At 40.5% G+C, this 21,238-nt stretch overlaps 1 protein-coding gene across 1 annotated transcript in view; it reads right to left on the bottom strand.

Moving 5' to 3' along the window:
- Positions 1 to 21,238, bottom strand: part of LOC126475444 (protein retinal degeneration B) — a 600,634-nt gene that overhangs the window by 152,133 nt on the left and 427,263 nt on the right. Inside the window, exon 14 of the mRNA XM_050103311.1 lies at positions 6,576 to 6,793. Coding sequence (XP_049959268.1) covers positions 6,576 to 6,793 — 218 coding nt within the window. The remainder of the gene's footprint in view (positions 1 to 6,575; positions 6,794 to 21,238) is intronic.

The raw sequence follows: 21,238 nt of genomic DNA, 5'->3' as shown, positions 1-21,238 counted from the left end.
CCATGTAATTCTCCAAAACTACTCCATCTCAGAAGAGAATGAGTGCGATTTTTCCAGCAGATGGCTCACTGCAGAAAGGTTTCTGTTTCAGTGATGAGCTGTGGTGCCATTCCTTGCTCAACCTTTTTGTTTCTGGTTGGTGATAGTGTACCCAAGTCTCATTGCCTGTAATAGTTTTTCCCAGGAATGCATCACCTTTGATGTGGAAATGATATAACAGTTCTTCACAGGTACTGACACAATGATCTTTCAATTTGGCAATCAACTGACGCAACACCTGTCTTGCAGACAACTTACTAAAGTGCAGTATATTTTGAACAACATTCTTGCACTAAACCAATACTAATCTTCAAACTTGTGGCTATTTCATTCAGAGTTATGAGTCTGTTCTCCTTTACAAGCTCCTCCACTAATGCAATGTTCTTGCTGTCACTATGTGGTGAGCCTTCGCTCATCTTGCTGCATCCTCCACAAAAGTTACAACACTTTTAAACTTCTTACACTACTTGTACACTTGTTGCAGTGACCAACTTTTATCAGTGTACTGCACTGTCATTATTCAATGAATTTTGTTTGGTTTGACACCTTCACTAAACAAATAACACATCACGGATAGCTTCTCAATTGTGATACATGCTGACAGCAGGATGGCCATCTTATCGTGGATGGTACTCCCTTCTCCTGCATTGTAGCATCACTCTGCCACCTGTCAGTCACTTTCTGAACTTCAAGAAACACTGCTGCCCCCTACCAACTCCACTACACAACTTGTCAAAATTTTATGGAACCTTAAAAGTTTTCATTCAATCACTCTCAGAGTAAGTGTTGTGTCTCTATTAGATATAATTATATTTACCAACATCAGACAACCTTTCACTGACAAATACACTTCAAAGACACGCTTCTGCTAATAATAAAAGAAACACAAGATTTTTCATGCAAATAATTAATATCAGTGAGCTAGCGTATTTTATAACACCTCCAATGAGGTCATAAATGTATACATAATCAGTGGTGCTTGACTCAGAGGTAGCCAGTTCGAAGCCTGGTGGTCTGAGAAATTTTCATCACAATTCGACTGGCCAGGTGACGAGAGGGGGTGATGTAAAGTTCCCCACCACCAAAATTTGGTCCAATATCCTGGATTCATCAGCAAAACTTGCACTCTATGAGAAAGTGAAGGAACATAATCTGTTGTGATGATCTGTCCTTTGGATGGTGATGTTAGACTTGTGGCCTTCTTGATGCCATCTGAGAGAAACATACATGTGCCAGAACCAGGTTTCATCCTCTCCCTGCTCACTCATCTACACACACACACACACACACACACACACACACACACACACACACACACACACACACTGAAAAGAAACCTTTTCCGATCAGGTCAAGAACCTAATCATCACCTTCATATTCATTGAGTTCCAAGAGGCAGAAAAAGGGAAGAATGATTGTTTTATTCATTTATCAATAGTTATTGATTTGTTCCAAATACACTTTAAGTTGATATTAAAGCAAATGATGGGAACAGAAAATGCTGTCAAGCTCTTAACAGAAAGAGAAAGTTACAACAAACTTTGAATTATTTACATTACTTGATGAAAATGAACAGTGCGCCAAAAATTTTCTGTAACTCCATGGTAGTTGCCAGTGTCTTCAGATGTTCTAGAACAATAGATGCTGGTGTCTCAACTGCTACGAGAAGTGGCAGTGGTGATAAATAAATTAGATGAAACAAAATGCACAAATTGCTTTACTCACAACAAGCATCAGTAATATATTAATGTCAAGGTGAACAAAAGCTCTTGTAAAAGATTCAAGCTACAAGCTTGAAGAAACTTCAGTGCCTAGATGGAGCAACATAAACAATAGAAGAGGTGACAAGGAAAATGATAAGGTAATAAAGTTCAAATTAAAATCAGGAGGGAAGAGACTGCCTTCTTCCTATATCTCTAACATAGACTAATCATATAACAACACATATAAAAAACTTGAGTTGCTGAACTACATTGATGATACATCCTCTGTTAGCTGGAACTGCATTAAACAGCTGGCATGGGAACTGCATTAAACAGCTGGCATTACAAAAACAATAAAGGGATTCCCAGTGTGACCACAGAACATAAGAGGTACATTCTGAAAGTGAGTTCCATATGTATTTCTTTCAATGGCAGTGCTACAACAGCAGCTTGATGCATGTGTGGTAGTTTGAGTTAAGGAGAAGGAGACAACACCATTTTGAGTCCTCTTTGTGTTGTTTATGGTGCATAGTGCTTGTTTAAGATGGAGAAATTTGTCAAAAATCCCACCACTTGTGGGATTAGGTCTGAATTTTGTTTCCTAAATGCAAAAAAATATTAAACCAGTTGACCTTCAATGAGAAAGATTTGTTAGGTTTATGCAGAAAAGTGCTGAGTCATTCATTGATAAGGACATGACCATGTGCATGATGATGAGGACGTGGGTGTCCATGTCGGTTACTGAAAAACTGGGGTATGCAGTTTAACTTCTAAGGGAAAGCAATAAGTTTACAGGTCCTATCTTTCCCAGAACATTCCACAAATGTGAAGATCATCTCTTCATGAAAAGTTTCTGAAGACCTTAATTTTTGAAAACTGTGTGCTCGTTGGGGGCCAAAAACTCTTACAGAACAACACAAAAAACAGGATGTGAGCAATGCACATTACTATTTGATGAGCTAAAACAAAGACGACAATGATTTTTAAGTAGGATAGTAACCAAGCATAAAACTTGGGGAGCTTATGAAACACCTCAATCAAAACAATAAAAAACTGAACGGAGGCACACTGCATCACCAGTAAAGACTAAATCCAAGAAAATTCGCATTACAATTTATGATTGCTTAGTAAGAGAGAGAGAGAGAGAGAGAGAGAGAGAGAGAGAGAGAGAGAGAGAGAGAGAGAGAGAGAGAGAGAGAGAACCAACAAACAAAAAACACCTTATGAATGGCAAATTGGGTGGACATCTATATAGAAAATAGTCTTTAAAAATGAAATTACAATCTATCGCAGATGTAAATCATCTACTTTCTGGAGAAGAAAGGAAGGAAGATTAGAGTTTAATTTCTTCACCATGATGTGCTTGATAAGAGATGGAGAACAAGCTCGGATAGGGGAACAAAATTAGCCTTATACTTTTCAAAGGAACCACCTGGGAATTTGCTTTAAGCGATGTACGGAAACTATGAAAAACTTTAATCTGGAAGGCTATACGAGGATTTGAACTGCCAACCTCCCAAATGAGAGTTCAGCATTTTAACCACTGTGCCACTTTACTCAGTGCTTACCAAGGAGCTGCACAGAACCAGTGATGAAAACTAACAGATTTTGGATCCAGAGGTTCCTTTGCCTGAACCAGAAGAACTGGAAGAAATAATACTAATCAAAATTAATCAGAGTCCCAAGCCAAAGCTAATATTCATTATGATAATCTCTTTACCTAATCTCTCCTGCTTCTTTCTTCTTTATAAAAAGGAGTTTGATCTAGAGTTGATTGGAAAAATCATTCATGCACATGATTTTGTGTGTGTGTGTGTGTGTGTGTGTGTGTGTGTGTGTGTGTGTGTGTGTGTGTGTGTGTGTGTGCGTGTGTGTGTGGGTGGGTGGGGGTTCATGTTTTATTACAGATTAGCTTAGCATCCGCTGCTGTGCTCGCGTAGACTGTATTGTCTGTACAGCCAAGCCAAAGGTTCATCTCTGGCCAGTAGGTCATATGAGCCTTCCAGCCAGCCAATATGAGGCCAATCAGCTGGCAGCCTAGTCTCACTTCTGTCCACAGGTGAATATGTTTAGCTTCACAGTCAACTGAAACAGTGATGAATCTGCAAGACACCAGTTATTCCATGAACAGGTTCATGTTACAACTAGGGTTGTTTGTGATCTGTGTTAAGTGGCTCCCATTTATCACTATTAAATTTTACTTCAGACATTTAAACAAGTGAATAATTTCTGCCTCACATAAAGTGGTTTACACAGCCATTATTCAAGTTATGCTACTGCCAGCTATTTCCATTTGTAGTACCAGGCAATTCACATGAGCTGCAAGACCAATGAATCATGTGATTTATTACGTAAGTGTAATCAACAAAAGTTAATAATGACAAACTATGATCTAAAGTGGGAAATACAAAAAGTGTCTCCTAGTGTTTCTTCTCAGACAGCAGTCTGCTGACTGTCTTCGAATTTATCTAATTCTGATTAACGTAGTCAACGTAGTCAACTGTTAAGTGTACAATGCTACACTGCAATAATGGATTATAGGTGTCACTAATTTATTCTTATTGTCAAGCATACTGTGTGCACTGTAAGTTGTCAGGACTGCAACAAGATCACTATTACCCCCTTCCTTTTTAAATATCATATGCCCAAGTGAAACATCTTCATTATTGTTGTTGTTGTTGTTGTTGTTGTGGTGGTCTTCAGTCCTGAAACTAGTTTGATGCAGCTCTCCATGCTACTCTATCCTGTGCAAGCTTCTTCATCTCCCAGTACTTACTGCAACCTACATCCTTCTGAATCTGTTTAGTGTATTCATCTCTTATTCGCCCTCTACGATTTTTACCCTCCATGCTGCCCTCCAATGCTAAATTTGTGATCCCTTGATGCCTCAGAACATGTCCTACCAAGCAATCCTTTCTTCTTGTCAAGTTGTGCCACAAACTCTTCTTCTCCCCAATCCTATTCAATACCTCCTCATTAGTTATGTGTTCTACCCATCTAATCTTCAGCATTCTTCTGTAGCACCACATTTCGAAAACTTCTATACAAAAAATAAAAATTTCCCTGAGAAAAAGTTTTGCAGAAACATCAGAAAAATAAGATTATATTTCCAGTTCATTTTGTCCCACTGTGAGCTGCAACAGAACATGTTTTCTTTCCCCCTTCCCCACATTTAATTTCACCAAGAGTCTTTTGTAACAGCAGCTTTAATCTTCAGTAGATTATTTTGTTCACAATGAGTAGCTATCTCACATATGCCCCAGAATCTCCGCTCATTTAATTTGTGGCTCTATAGAGTGTTTCACCAATCCTGCTTTTGTGGACATCTCATATTAAAAATATTTAATGTAATCACAATTTATTATTTCACAAAGTTCAAAATCTGAATGACAGCTTTGTATTACACATTTGATAAAATTTATGTGATTCACATAACTTCCAGCAATTTAATGAAAATCCTCTTGAATTTACTGACAAACAATGTGTTTGCTTACTTATGGAGTTTACTGAAGTCAGTCAATGAGTGGTTAGGATAAGAAATTGACAGCCTAGTTTAAGGGACCTACATTGTTTTGTTCATTCCTTCTTTCAAGATCAAGTGTTGACATCTTAATATCATATTTACTATTTTCTAAACACAAACTACCAACTTGACGATTAAGAGCCAGGATTTATCACAAGATCATGCTATTTAAAGTAGAGCATAGACAAGTTTCTGCCAGACAGACATTAAAGCTAATCTGGACATCAAGTGGGACAAGTTTTGTGTCATTATAATGTTGAATTTCACTTTGAAAATCATTTACCTATATGAAAAATACATTTAGTCCCATCAGAGATCAGTAATGTGCTGGAAAACATGAAACAATGTGATGGAAGATCACTTTTTACGTTACAAGCTGAACCAAGCAAACATCATAATGCAATACAGCTTAGGTGCTGTATTTGGCAGTTTTTGTATTAGAATTCATGAACAACAAAAATATTTTAAAAAGTAACACACAATTTTGTGTACAACTTCTTGTAAAAATGTACTGAGAACTGGTGTGGTGATGGTTAAGAGCTACCACATCTGTAAGTGCAAAAGAATAGTTTAAAAAATTAGTTACACTTGGAAAGAATGGAGAAGGTAGGAATTTGAACTTTGATCACATTCGAAATGTACATACATACATAGCATATGTGGTGTTGAGGATCTATATTCCATACCTGAAAGGTCACGAAATTTTGAATTTTCTAAACTCTATTTGCTTCATAAAAAATTTTATCATCAGTATTTTGTCAAGAACAAAATGGAACATTTTAGAAATCTGTTTTCAATGTGTTAAGAGCCTTCGAATCTTTTTACACTGCCAAAGCACACTGTTTTTCTCCACACATCCTTGAGAATTGCTGAGTAAGTTAACACAGCTATTTAATGAATGACCATTTTCAGAAGCCAAATATCTTTGGTGCACACACCAGACATAACCAACAATTGATATTAGAGAGTGATGCAGTTGCAGAACACATTGACAAGCATGTACATGTTCATTTCCATGCTCATGTAAGCTTTTGCATCCCATTTGTGGGGGGATTTAACAGTCTCTGTCTTGATATTTAGGTACAGATTCTGAGATAGTGGAGTTTTTCTGAAGAAGAATGCCACAAGTCAAATGTTAGTGAAAAAAAACAATAACCTTCATAGACTAAGAAAATTTTAGTAAAATGGTTTCACAACTTAAGCAACAGACACAGCACAAGAGCATATAAGGAGGATAAATTCCTCGCACTGGTGCACTAGCTAAATCTCTTATCATAATGAACATACATATATTCTGGAGAAGAACTTACCAATAAAACAAACTTGCCCAGAAAATCCTTGTCCTTCTTCAGATTTTAGAAATTCTTGGTAGACACCATTTGCAGCGTTGATGACACGTGACACAGATTCCTGATACTCTGGTGCAGACGTGGCAAACAATGGAATAGCACCAACTGGTATTGAATCATGTGTAACCTGAGGAGTGTCTGTACATGATGGTGACACATCAAAACTGTAAGGACTTAAACTGTAAAAACAAAACAAAACAAAACATTTTAAAGCTGTAAATATAAAATATTTTATACAAAAAAGTTTGTATCATAGTGTATATGGATGAGAAAAATATTCCCTACACATTATAGACACAAAATATTACTGTGAGAAGATCAACCCCTGATCTTTCTGCATGAGCATATTTCATTCAGCAATGATGTTCACTGAAATTTAAATACAACGATGAACCCCTGACGATGGGTATTTTAGAAGGACAGAAAGGTGACAAACATACAGCACTCATGAAGAACATGTTAATAAGGTTTTCATTCCTTTTCAATAGAATGTCATGCAACATTGAAGATGAATTATGAGATTAAAGAAGGCTACTAATTAGAAATAAGACAAGGGAAAACTATCACTTCCACAAGAAGCCAACTGAAATGAGAAACAGTTTTAAATAGTTTAAAAGTCATACAGAAATATTAAGTATTATTATAATTGTCTATACTCTGCAAGTGATTTTCTAGCAATGAAAATAATCAATTTTTGGAAATATAATTTAATTGGGTAGATAAAAGTCTACTCACCAAATGGTAGTGTGAGGAAACACATTCACTATATGGCTACCGAAGTTTGCAAGTTTTCAGAGCTAGTGGCTCCTCCTTCTGGCAGAAGGGTTGAAGGGAAAGAGAGGGATGAAGGAAAACGTTGGTGAGGTCTAGAAAATGGGAAGAGTTCATAGAAATTGCCCAGAGCCCCAGGTTACATGATGAGAAGGAAGGATTGATTGTTGGAGAATGCACCAGAAGAGACTTGAAAACTTGAGAGCTTCAAGGTAGAAGATGGTACAACATGCAAGACAGAGATTACTGACAAAACATTGTGCATAACTAAATAAAGAGTGGAAAGCTGAGGGTGTTTTATGTAATAATATCAATATTATGAAAAGGCTAGTTGCTACTCCCCATATAGCAAAGATATTGAGTCACAGATAGACACAACAAAAAGACTGTCAAACAAAGGTTAGGGGTGTGGGACAGTAAAGTGCTGCTTATGCGAGCGTAGAGGGTAGAGCAGCTAGGTGCAGTCAGGAGGTTATGGAGGGCGCATCGGATGAAGCAGAGGAAAAGGAGAGAACTAAAAAAACTGTGGGTGTGTTGGTGGTATAGAGGGCTGTGAAGTGCTGGAATGGGAACAGGGAAGGGGATAGGTGGGTAAGGACAATGACTAACAGAGGTTGAGACCACGAGCATTATGGGAACTTAAGATGTATTGTAGGGAGAGTTCCCAGCTGTGCAATTCAGAAAATCTGGCATAGGTGGGAAGGATCCAAATGGCACAGGCTGTGATGCAGTCATTGAAATGAGGAAAGTCATGTTGGGAAGCGTGCTCAGCAACTGAATTATCCAGCTGTTTCTGGGCCACAGTTTGTCAGTGGCCATTCACACGGATGGATCATGCATGCAGAACAGTGATTGCACCTTAGCTTGTAAATCACGACTAGTTTCACAGGTAGCCTGCCTTTGATGAGATAGGTGATGCTTGTGACTGGACTGGAGCGGTGGTGATAGGAGGATGTATGGGACAGGTCTTGCACCTAGGTGTGCAACAGGGATATGAATGCTGAGATAAGGGGCTGGTAGCAGGGGTTGTGTAAGGATGAACGAGCATATGTGTAGGTTCGGTGTGTGATGGAATACCACAGTGGGATGGGTGGGAATGAAGATAGGTAGGACAATCCTATTTCATGGCATGATGAGAGGCAGCTGAAATCCTGGTGGATAATATGATTCAGTTGCTCCAGTCCCGGGTGGTACTGCATCACGAGGGGAATGCTCCACTGTGGCTAGACAGTGTGACTTTTGGAGGTGGTGGTTGACTGAGAGATACGGCATGGGAGATCTGTTTTTATACAAGGATGGGATGACCAAGGTGGCAGCTGTCAAAGTTGAGGTACTGCTAGTGGTTGGTAGGTTTGATATGGACAGAGGTACTGATGTAGCTATCTTTGAGGTGGAGTTCAACATTGAGGAAGGTGGCTTGTTAGTTTGAGGAGGACTAGCTGAAGCAAATGGGGGAGAAGGTGTTAAGATTCTGGAGAAATGTGGATAGGGCGTCCTCATCCTAGATCCAGACCACGAAGATGTTATGGCCCAGGAATAGGTTGGCATAGGATAGTGCCATTCATGTGCCCACAACCATACCCCAAATTTGTTTGTAGGTATGGTAGGAAAAGTAATTGTGGGTGACGTCTCAAAGTCATGGTGAGTAGGAAGGAGTTTGTAGGTTTGGAATCCGTCGAGAATTGGGGAAGGTAGTGCTCAATAGTGGCAAGGCCATGGGTATTATGGGTGTTCATGTAAAGAGAGGTGGCATCAGTAATGAAAAGCAGTGCACCATGTGGTAAAGCAACAGAAACTGTGGAGAGTCAGTGGAGGATATCATTGGTATCTTTTATGTAGGAGGATAGGTTTTCGGTAATAAGCTGAAGGTGTTTTTCAACAAGGTCAGAGATTCTCTCAGTGAGGACATAGTAGCTGGTCACAATGGGACATCCTGGGTGATTGGATTTATGGACTTTAGGACGTGTGTAGAAGGTAGGAGTGTGGGGAACAGTAGGAGTGAAGAGAGAGGTGGACTCAGGTAAGATATTCTGGAATGGGTCTAAGGATTTGAGGAGAGCCTGGAGATCCTGCTGGATTTCTAGAATTGGGTCACTGTGGCAGGGTTTCTGGTGAATGAATCTGACAGCCAGCAGAGTCCTTCTGCCATGTAATTCTTGTGGACCAAAACAACAGTGGTGGACCCTTTGTCAACAGGTAGGATTGTAAGGTTGATCAGTTTCTATGTGGTGGACTGTGGTTCTTTCTGTGGTAAGGTTAGCTTGAATGTTGAGAGATTTGGGGAATGATGGTAGCGCAAGGTTTGAGTTTAAGAAATTCTGGAAAGTTAACGGGGGCTAATTTTGGGGCAGTGGGTGTGGATCACAGTTGTATGGAGGAGTGAACTGAGTCAGGAAGAGTCCAGCATTTGTCTTTGGTTGGTGGCGAAAAAGTTTTTCCACTGTGGGTATTGGGAAAGGAGAGAAGGTCTTTAACAAGTCCTGCATGATTGAATTTGGGACTGGGGCAAAAGGTGAGGCTTTTGGAAAGGACTGATACTTCTGTGGGGATAAGGCTTTTGAAGGAAAGGTTCATGACTGTGTTTCACGTCTGTTTAGGTTCTGGATTCTTTATGGTGTTGGGAGGGAGTTTTTGAGCATGGGATATTGTATGTGGTAACAATGGGAGCCAGGGAAAAACAGACAAGTCAAAAAATAAAAGATATAAAAAACCAAAAAGGAGTGAAGAAAGGAACAGTTATTGAAAATGAATGATGAGAGCAATGGAATTAAGGTAAATTAAGGCCAGGTAGGTGGCAAGAACCAGGGACAGATAACACCAGTTCCTACCAGCTGTGGTCTGAGAAACTGGTGTCATGGGGACAAATCCAGGTGGCACGCGGTGAAACAGGCAACAAGGTCATGAATGTCATCCTGTAGAGTGTAATCTAAAACAGGATATTTTGTGTTGAACCATATACCCTTCGCCTATGCTCATTCATCCTAACCGATAAACTTGGTAGTAGTCACACTGATGTAAGAGGCCAAATAGTGTTTATTTACATTACAGCTTGTACACAAGATGTATTGTTTTACATGTGGCTCTTCCTTATGTAGTATATGTTTTGCCATTTATAGGGCTGGTATAGCTGGTAGTAGAAGAGTGGATAGGGCAAGTGTTATAATGGGGACAGTCGCAAAGGTAGGAGCCACAGGGTAGGGAAAGGTGTGCAGAAGTAACATGAGGTCTGAGAGGGATGTTGTGGAGATTGGGAGAGTGACAAAAAGCTATTTTGGGTGTGGTTGCAGAATGCCAAACAGAATGGATCTCATTTCAGGGCATGATTTTATGAAGCAATAGCCTCGTAGAAGTAGCTGGTTAATACATCTTCAAGACCATGATAATACTGAGTGACAAGAGATGTACTCTATGTGATGGCCCAGAAAATCCGCTTTTGCCCAAGGCTGGTGGGGTAACTGTGTCCAGTGACGGAAGAGGTGAGAATGGTGATTCATTGCTATAAAGAGTTAACATCTGAACAAATATGTTTGTCTTGAATGCCAAGGCTGTATGGGAGGGAACATTTGACATGAAAAGTACGGTAACTGTCAAAACGAAGTAATGTTGTTTGTTAGTAGGTTTAATGGAACAACGGTGTTCCCTTCCTGTCCCCCGCCACCTCCTTAATAGCCACACCATCGACAACTGCTCCTCTCCTACAAACTGAGTTTGGTCAACCTCCTTAACATCCCCCCGTCTTCAACACTGCTTCCTAGATCAATGATAACTCATGAACACAAGAACCAATTACCAAAGTACAGTGTTCTCAACCTCTCATCCAAGGCAATCTCATCTTCTGAGTAACCTGTATTATCCGTGAGTCCCATGTCCCACCCTAAGCCTGCATTTAATCATGCTGCTTTGATGAAGGACCTACTCTCCTTCACACATAATGTCAACTGGAAATATCACTTTGCAACTCAATCCCAAAAGCTTTCCAACAGTAAACTTGACATGGAACCTTGCCTTGAACAGTTCTGACCACGATCTCAAAATTATTCACCACCACTACCTCGGAATCATCCCTTACAACCCTTCCACAAATTCCTAATCTCCAGCATTGCTTTACAGCCCTTCCTCAGGTCCCTACAACATGACCTTAACCTGACCACCGCAGAACTCGTAGCAAACACAGGACCTACCGCTGTGGTACTTGACCAACAGGAGTATGTAAGTGAGGCTCTAAGCTAGTTGTCTCATACCTCTATGTACAGTGTGTGCCATCAAGAGTCCATCCCTGTGATAAAACTGACATATAGTCCCTCATTAAAATATCAGTCCCCTGACAAGGACGAACACCTGAGTCTATAGAGCTCCTTATCCCACTCAAACCACACACCCCAACCATTTACCTTCTTCCTAAGATTCACAAACCCAATCATCGTAGCCATCCCATAGTTGTTGGCTTCAAAGTACCCACTGAATTTTGTATTTGCCTCCATTGATCAAAACCTGCAAACTAGAGTACAAAGACTACCTTATTATATTAATGACACCACCCACAGATTGTTTGAAATCTGTGTCCATTCCCCTCCTGTCACGCACCTTTTTGCTTGTCATCACTGATGCCACCTCTCTTCACCAACATCCCCCACGTACAAGGTTTTATACCAACATCCCCCATTTACATGGGCTCTCTGCTGCTAGACATTTGAACACCTATGATGTCCTTTGCACTCACTTTAAACTACATTGTACTTGTGAACAACTACTTTAACTTTGAGGGGCAGACATACAAGCAAATAGGGGGCATGACCGTCAGAGCCATGATGGCTGCTTCCTGTGCCAACATTTTCATGGGTTACTTGGAGGGGGATTTCCTGGGATCCATAGGCCTTCAGGCCCTGCTTTGGTTTAGATACATTCATCACTCTTTTCCATATTCACTAATGGTGAGGGTGACCTGTTAAAACTCTTTCAACCTTTAAATAAATTCTCCCAATCAAATATCACATGGTCCAATGCCGTTTTCCTTGATGCTGACCTCATCCTGTCCAAAAGTTAGCTACACACTTCTGTCCACATTAAATCCACTAACAAACAACAGTACTTACATTTTGACAGTTGCCATCCTTTTCATGTCAAATATTTCCTCCCATACAGCCTTAGCATTCAAGGCAAACAAATCTGTTCTGATGCAGACTCTTTATAGCAATAAATCACCATTCTCACCTCAGCCTTCATTGGACATCATTACTCCACGACCCTAGTTCAAAAGCAGATTTCCTGGGCTGTCCAGTTCAATTCTGGTATTCCTGACCCTGAAAAAAAACAACTTAAGATTACACCTCTTGTTACTTAGTAATATCATGGTCTTGAAGATTTATAAATAAACTATTTTGACAAGGCTATTCTTCATAAAATCATGCCCTGGAATGAGATCCATTCTGAAACTTCCTGGCAGATTAAAACTGTGTGCCGGACCGAGACTCGAACTCGGGACCTTTGCCTTTCGCGGGCAAATGCTCTACCAACTGAGTTACCCAAGCACAACTCACGCCCCGTCCTCACAGCTTTACTTCTGCCAGTACCTTTTGATCCATTCTTTTTGACATTTTGTCACCCCACATAGAATATCTTTTTATCACCCTCTCAATCTCTGAAACATTCTTGTCAGACCCTATGTTACATCCACACACGTTTTCCTACCCTGTGGCTCCTACCTATGTGATTGTTCCCGCTATAAGACTTGCCCTATGCACCCACCTACCAACAGCTACACCAGCCCCGTAGCTAGCAAGACATATACTGAACAAGGGAGAGCCACCTTTGAAACAACATATGTTGTGTACCAGCCGTTATGTAAGTAAACACTATTCGGCCTCTTATACTGGTGTGACTACAGGCTGTATATCACCCAGGACAACCGGGAAAAACCCAGGAATTTTTTCATCCGGGAGAAAACCGGGAAAAACCCGGGAATTTTTTGGAATTCTGGGATTTTTTTTATTTTAGTTTTCAGTTAAATTTTTGTAATTTTGACACATAAGAAACAATACTCTAACACAGGATGCTACTGTATCCTACTACTGTAGAATAATATTGCAGCAATAGAACATGAATGAGATTTAAAAAAAAAAAAATAAAAAAAACCGAAGATAAAGCTTGAGTTGCAAAGGAAATGTGCTATATATAACAACAAAACATAGTGCTCATATGAGCGTCTGCCAACAGCAAAATGTGTCAACAGCTTTACGAAGACTGTTCAATGCTTCGTAACAACAAATTGCCTCCGATGCGAGGCCGACGTCTCGTGTGTCTCACTCCAATGAGCGTGTCGTCACAACTGTTTATATTAGATTCGTTTGAGCAGTCGCAAGGGGGCTCATGCTCATGCATAGTTGAATCACGCATTTATAGTAACTTCTCCTGCTTCTGGCTATAGAAGTGTGGCTGTTAGCTGTATAAGAAGTAGCAGCAAGATGCTACCCGGAAAATTTTACTGGCACGCGCAAGCTGCCAGATTTACTGGGGGCAAACTGGGGTATCCACCCCAGGCGGCAATTTCAGGGGTGGGGGCACCAAATTCATATTCTTGAGGAAAAAACCTAGTTTCACAAAGCGCCTAGTATCCAGCGCACGCTTGCCTATCAATTATTCATAGATTTTGAAAAGCATCCCTGTTGGTTTTTGAACATATTGTAAGTTCATTTCTGAATGAATCATAAGTTAATTTTTGAATGTGTGCACAGTGTACATTGTGTCTCTGCCAGGGGAATCTCCATCACATCTCAAAATAAACTGCCTGCAGACAGAAGGGAATGGGGCTATACGAGCTTAGTGGAATAAAGCCGAATGGCTGATTGCCAATCGCTGTTCATTTATGTGGTTGACTGGGTTTTCAAATGATCAGCATTGTTATAATTACCAGCAAAATCCATAGATTCAGACTACCAGAGTGAAAATAAACGACTAACAGTAATAACATGTAAAAAAGAGAATACGTAATCTTCTCGGTGTATCGAAGAAAATGAAATTTTGATAGAAAATTTTTGGCCAGACTGCTACACTAGTAACGGCCGGATGTACAGACCCTGGTAACAGCTGCCTAGGTTCTATTCTGTAAGTAGCACAGAAAACGTGTTGTACGAACATGTAATAACACCTAACTGGAAAATAAATGCGGAATATCTAAGCCGTTGATTGTGGCAGGGTTAGTGAAGTTAACCGGAGAATAAGTTTTGACACTGGCAGGAACAGTTACAGAACTAGTGAGGACAAGATTGATTGTTAGAATGAGGAAGGAGGAGAAATGGGGAAATCAGACTAATTACGGAAGAATATGACGATTCATAATTTATATAAAAATTTCGTACTACTACTTTTTGATCTCACGCTTGAGAAGCTGGAGCATAAGAATGAAATGCGAAACTATTTCCGAACATAAAGCTTTTTGTTTGTAGTAGGCCTAATAGGGATTTGATATTGGTACTTTGTGAATCATATTCTGTCATGTTTTAAAAAAAAAAGAGAGTGATCATTTCTGCCAAAACAGTCTCGTTTATTTGGTGTGAGTTACAATTGTTGCAGTATTGGGCAGGCCTATTTCATTTTATCTAGCAGACAGTGACAAAATACACATAGTGAGATTGAGAAACCACACCAGTCTTGGGTACTGTTTGTATTAACAGCTTTTTCAGTATTAGACAACGACATTTCATTTTTTCATGCAAAACATTTGATAAAGTTTGATGAGGTAATAGATTCTCTCACAGAAAGGAAAGCATGCTATGTAAAGCTGTAGCAAGGTTAGAGAGAGAAAAAAATGCTAGGACTTGAGGATTGAAGAAATGTGTACTGTCTTGCTCGTCACTTGTCTCCATTGGTTTCACATATCCTATATTTAATTTTTGTTAAACAAAAAAAGCAAGTTATTAGCTGATAGGCAATAAAGAGTGCAAATTTTCTGAAGAGTTCTTGTTCTCCAGGTTACAAATAATCCCATCCAATATTAATAGCAAGGTTTCTTTACTTTTTTTAAAAAAAGAGGGGCTGGATGTCAAACCGGCCAACTGGGAACAGGAGAGGCACCAAGGACATTTTAATTTCCACTGTTCTGAATATAGTTTGATTATTATGGATTTGAATTCCACAGAGCAAAATACAGTGACGTGCAATGAAAGAATGCTGTGTAAGAGGTGTGGCACTGCACTTTGGCACACGTAAGACCAAATAACATGTCTTACATTTCCTCGAACACATGTTTTATATCAGACTCTCTGAAAGATGTGTGCTACAAAATGAACATATTTTTGAAAAGCTTTTTTTTGTCCTACCTCAAACACTCGAGGGTAGGGGGGAGGGGGTGGGGGGAAGAGGGCACCACTATTTAGTATTGCCGCGATTCGCAAAAATCGTTGAGCCAGTGCTGATGCACAGAGCAGTCAGAGTTGTAGTGGGAAGGTGGATAGTTTCCTCATGACCCATGTTTACATTTAGTCATTTTGTGTTTCCTCTTCGTTATTGCTCTATGTCAAATGAAAACAAAACGGATTTGTGTGGCCGGGAGTTATCAAGTGGATTAAAATACATTCACATAATTACGGAAGGCTAAAATACGTTATTAGTTTCAGATTTTGTTCTATTTCCACCTTTTGTACAGTCAAGCACTAATCGCCTTGCAGAACAATGAAGTTATTTTTGTAGGTCTGCTAAAGAAATTTGGCTTTTATCGATCTTTTCTGCTGAGGCACTCAATTTTTTTGAAACAAAGTGTTTAATTCTATTCAACTGTTCATTGCATTAAAAAAGTGCATCTTTTCATCTTCTAACACATATGGCATTATGCCATAGTGAAGAACCAAACATGAGATAATGTAGTACTGGTACTCCAAGAAAATTTACATCCGAATCTGGACATACGAATGTGCACTGTAAGACGAATTATGCTTTTTAGTGTGGTTCATGAAATTCCGATACTCTTGGAGTATCCTCTGATGTCTTGTTTTTTTAATGCCACAATCTAAGATCTTTTAATGTTTTACATGTACGAACATACGGGCTTCCTGTGCCATCATTGCTGCGCTCTCCGACAGTTGCTGAAACAAACCTATTAACAGGGTCACAGGAAAATATTGCAAATGTATGTTTGAAAAGCGTTACTTTCCAAGTAAATTTCCTTTTATGTAAGCTGAACTGTGTGCGAGAATGTACGATGAATTTCTTAAATCACAGAGCGTTTGACTCTCTTTGAGGACGACCATTTAGAAAAATTTTGAGCTCAGATCAAACATTTATGTCATTATTAAAAATTTTACTAAAAAATCAATGTTATATGTGAAAGTTTAGCTTCTCTTGCAGATTATTAATTTTTGAAACCAATATTATATGTGAAAGCTTTGATTTTCTTTTAGCAACACTATGTATATGTATATTAACTTTTCCAATTTGTGTATATGCGCTACTTAACAGTGATATTGTTAGTGGCTAACTGCATCATGCTTCCCAGGCTCTGAATATCCGCTGTCATCATCTGGCAAAATAATGTGACATGAGCTATGACTGGCTTACAAAAGCGCTTTGCAATCACAATTTCAAAGCTTCGGAAAGTCACATGTGGTATTTGGTGGAAGTCAAATTTATACTTTGTGATACAAAAATATGCAGTGTTCATGTTGCTGCACATCAAAGATCTTTCCAAATTTTTTTTTTTTTTTTTTTTATTTTTTTATTTTTTTATTTGCTGAGTTTGGTTTTCTAAAGAGCCGGGAAATTCTATGCCGGTGTAGAATACCATAACCGTTTAAAAGATTGATAAGTTTTACTATTCCAAGGAAAAGTATACTGTCACTTAACATGGAAAAAGTGTATTTTGACCCGGGAGAAAATTTATTTTTAATCAGCAAATCCGGGAAAAATCCGGGAATTTCTTTTTCTTGTGCACGTATACACACTGGACTACCACTAAGGGTATATGGTTTCAGCACAGAATATCTTGTTGTAGAGTATGCTCTACAGGATGACAGTCATGACCTTGTTGCCTGTCTCACCACACATTCAATCTGGATTCCTCTCCCTGACACGTTTCTCAAACCTCAGCAGGTGGGAACTGGTATTACGTGTCTCTGGTTCTCACCACCTACCTGGCCTTAATTTACCTTAATTTCTTTGTTCTCAGCTTTCCTTTTCAATAATTATTCTTTGCTTCACTTCCTTTTAGTTTTTTACATCTTTTATTATCTGACCTGTCTGTTTTTCCCTGGCTCCCTTTGGTACCACACACAATACACTTAGCTATCTGCTCTTATTTACTTATGCACAATGTTTTGTCAGTAATTTCTGCCTTGCATATTAATCTATCTTTCACCTCGAAGATATCAGGTTTTCAAATCTCATCCAGTGCATTCCCAACGATCATTCTTCCTTCTCATTCCTTCAGCCAAGTCTCCTTTGACCCGGGGTTCTGGATGATTTTTATGAATTCTCCCCATTTCCCAAACCTCACTATTCATTTTCCTTCACCCTCTTCCGATTGTAGTTTTTTTAATCCATCCAATTACATTATATTATCAAGTGATTTTACATTTATTTTGCATGAGAGTAGTAATCTAAATTTGAAAATGGAACAAATGATGTTTTCATTTAAATACAACTTAAATCTAAATTTTGGAACATTACTATTCTCCAACATTTTATTTCCATGGGCATATTGCCCATCAGTATTCTGTACATAGAATGCATACTGTCTAAATGATTAATGGAAAATCTCATATAAAGATGTGAAACAAATACTAACAAAGAGATAGAGGGGCTGGCCAGTACTTACCTCAGCTCAGTACAGCCGACAGATACACAAAAAGCAGAACCGAAAATTTACGTTCCTAGCTTTCGGAACAAACGTTCCTTCATCATGGAGGAGAGAGGGGAAAGAAAGGGAAGAAGGTAAAGTGGATTCAGTTACTCACAACCCAGGTTATGAAGCAACAGGAAAGGAAAACAGGGAGGGTAGCAAGGATGGAGGCATGGTTGTCAGAGGGAAGCCAAAGATATTCTACTGTAAGTACTGTGCCAGCTTCAAACCAAAGAGGATGCAACAGAAGTAAAGAGGTATACAGTATAAAGATAAACACAACTATGTAGGATGAATAGATGCGTGAATGGCTAAAGAGGAAAGGGAAACAGGAGAAGACTGAAGAGTAAATGGGAGTGAGGTGGTTTAACGTAGGTTCAGTCCTGGGGGATGGCGGGATGAAAGAATGTGTTGGAGTGCAAGTTCCCATCTCCGCAGTTCAGAGGGACTGGTGTTGGGTGGGAGAAGCCAAATAGCACATACGGTGTAGCAGGTTCCTAGGTCCCTAGAATTATGCTGGAGGGCATGCTCCGCTACTGGGTATTGGACATCTCCTAGGCGGACAGTTTGTCTGTGTCCGTTTATGCGCTCAAATACTAGACCCGTGTTGAACCCTGTCTGGAACAGTTCCGACCGCCTTCTCAAAGGGATCCTCCTCCCCTCCCCCAAAACCATCCCTTGCAGACATTTCAGGAATTCCTCACATCCAGTGTTGCCTCCCAGTCCTTCTTGAAGAACATCCCGACAACCCCCAACATCACCCCAGCTGAATCCCGTGCCATTAAGGAGCTGAAAACAGACCGCTCTATTGTCATCCTCCCGGCGGATAAAGGCTCCACAACTGTGGTACTTGACCGCGTGGAGTATGTGGCAGAAGGACTGCGTCAACTCTCCGACACCTCAACCTACAAAGCTGTTACCCAGGATCCCATTCCCTCCATCCAGACTGAGCTGCAGAAAATCCTAAAAATCCAAGGTCCCTCACAACGGCTTCCATAGACTTACTCACTCCACCTGAGCCCCGTACTCCTACCTTCTACCTATTACCCAAAATCCACAAAGAGAACCATCCTGGCCATCCCATTGTAGCAGGCTTCAAAGCCCCAACAGAACGTATCTCAGCTCTGGTAGACCAACACCTCCAACCTATCACCCGCACACTCCCATCCTACAGCAAAGACACAAACCACTTCCTAGAACGCCTCAAATCCATTCCTACTCCTCTCCCACCTGAAACCTTTCTTGTCACCATAGATGCTACATCCCTTTACACAAACATCCCACATACCCATGGTCTCTCTGCCCTTGAGCACTATCTCTCCCAACGCCCACCCGAAGATCTTCCAAAAACCTCGTTCCTTAGCACACTTACCAACTTCATCCTAACCCATAATTACTTCACCTTTGAAGGCCAGACCTACAAACAAATCAGGGGAACGGCCATGGGAACCAGGATGGCTCCGTCCTATGCTAACCTCTTCATGGGCCGCATGGAGGAGGCTTTCCTGAAGACCCAACAGCTGCTTCCCCTGGCCTGGTATAGGTTTATGGATGACATCTTTGTGGTCTGGACTCATGGTGAAGAAACACTCCTTAATTTCCTCCATAACCTCAACTCCTTTTCGAATCTGAATTTCACCTGGTCCTTCTCCAAAACCCAAGCCACCTTCCTGGATGTTGACCTTCATCTTGTTGAAGCTCACATCCACACCTCTGTCCATATCAAACCCACAAACAAACAACAGTACCTTCACTTTGATAGCTGCCATCCATTCCACATCAAACGTTCCCTTCCCTACAGCCTAGATATTTGTGGCAAACGTATCTGCTCCAGTGATGAATCCCTCAACAATTACACCAATAACCTGACCAGTGCTTTCCTCTCCCGCAACTATCCTGCAGACCTTGTCCACAAACAGATCTCCCGAGCAATACATTCCTCCCCGTCCAACAACAATGTTCCTACCCCCAGACCACACAGAAGCATCCCCCTTGTCACCCAATATTATCCTGGCCTCGAATACATCAACAAATTACTCCGCCAGGGATATGACTTTCCCAAGTCAACCCCTGAAATGAGATCATCCCTTGAGAAAATTCTCCCCACACCACCAAGAGTTGCCTTTCGTCACCGCCCCCCTAACCTCTGTAACATCCTTGTTAAACCCTACAATATTCCCAGACTACCTTCTCTACCCAGCGGTTCCTACCCCTGTAACCGACCCCGCTGCAAAACCTGCCCCATGCATCCCCCGACAACCACCTACTCCAGCCCCACTACTGGTAAAACATACACAATTCAAGGCAAGGCCACGTGTGAAACTACACATGTCATTTATCAGCTGACATGACTGCACTGCACAGCCTTTTACATCGGTATGACAACAACTAAACTGGCTGAGCGCATGAACGGACACAGACAAACTGTCCGCCTAGGAGATGTCCAATACCCAGTAGCGGAGCATGCCCTCCAGCATAATTCTAGGGACCTAGGAACCTGCTACACCGTATGTGCCATTTGGCTTCTCCCACCCAACACCAGTCCCTCTGAACTGCGGAGATGGGAACTTGCACTCCAACACATTCTTTCATCCCGCCATCCCCCAGGACTGAACCTACGTTAAACAACCTCACTCCCATTTACTCTTCAGTCTTCTCTTGTTTCCCTTTCCTCTTTAGCCATTCACGCATCTATTCATCCTTCATAGTTTTGTTTATCTTTATACTGTATACCTCTTTACTTCTGTTGCATCCTCTTTGGTTTGAAGCTGGCACAGTACTTACAGTAGAATATCTTTGGCTTCCCTCTGACAACCATGCCTCCATCCTTGCTACCCTCCCTGTTTTCCTTCCCTGTTGCTTCATAACCTGGGTTGTGAGTAACTGAATCCACTTTACCTTCTTCCCTTTCTTTCCCCTCTCTCCTCCCTGATGAAGAAACATTTGTTCCGAAAGCTAGGAACGTAAATTTTCGGTTCTGCTTTTTGTGTATCTATCGGCTGTACTGAGCTGAGGTAAGTACTGG

The sequence above is a fragment of the Schistocerca serialis genome, chromosome 1 (assembly GCF_023864345.2).
Source record: "Schistocerca serialis cubense isolate TAMUIC-IGC-003099 chromosome 1, iqSchSeri2.2, whole genome shotgun sequence".
Lineage (NCBI taxonomy): Eukaryota > Metazoa > Arthropoda > Insecta > Orthoptera > Acrididae > Schistocerca > Schistocerca serialis.
The sequence above is the reverse complement of the archived record's forward strand: the minus strand, read 5'-3'. Positions and strand labels throughout refer to the sequence as shown.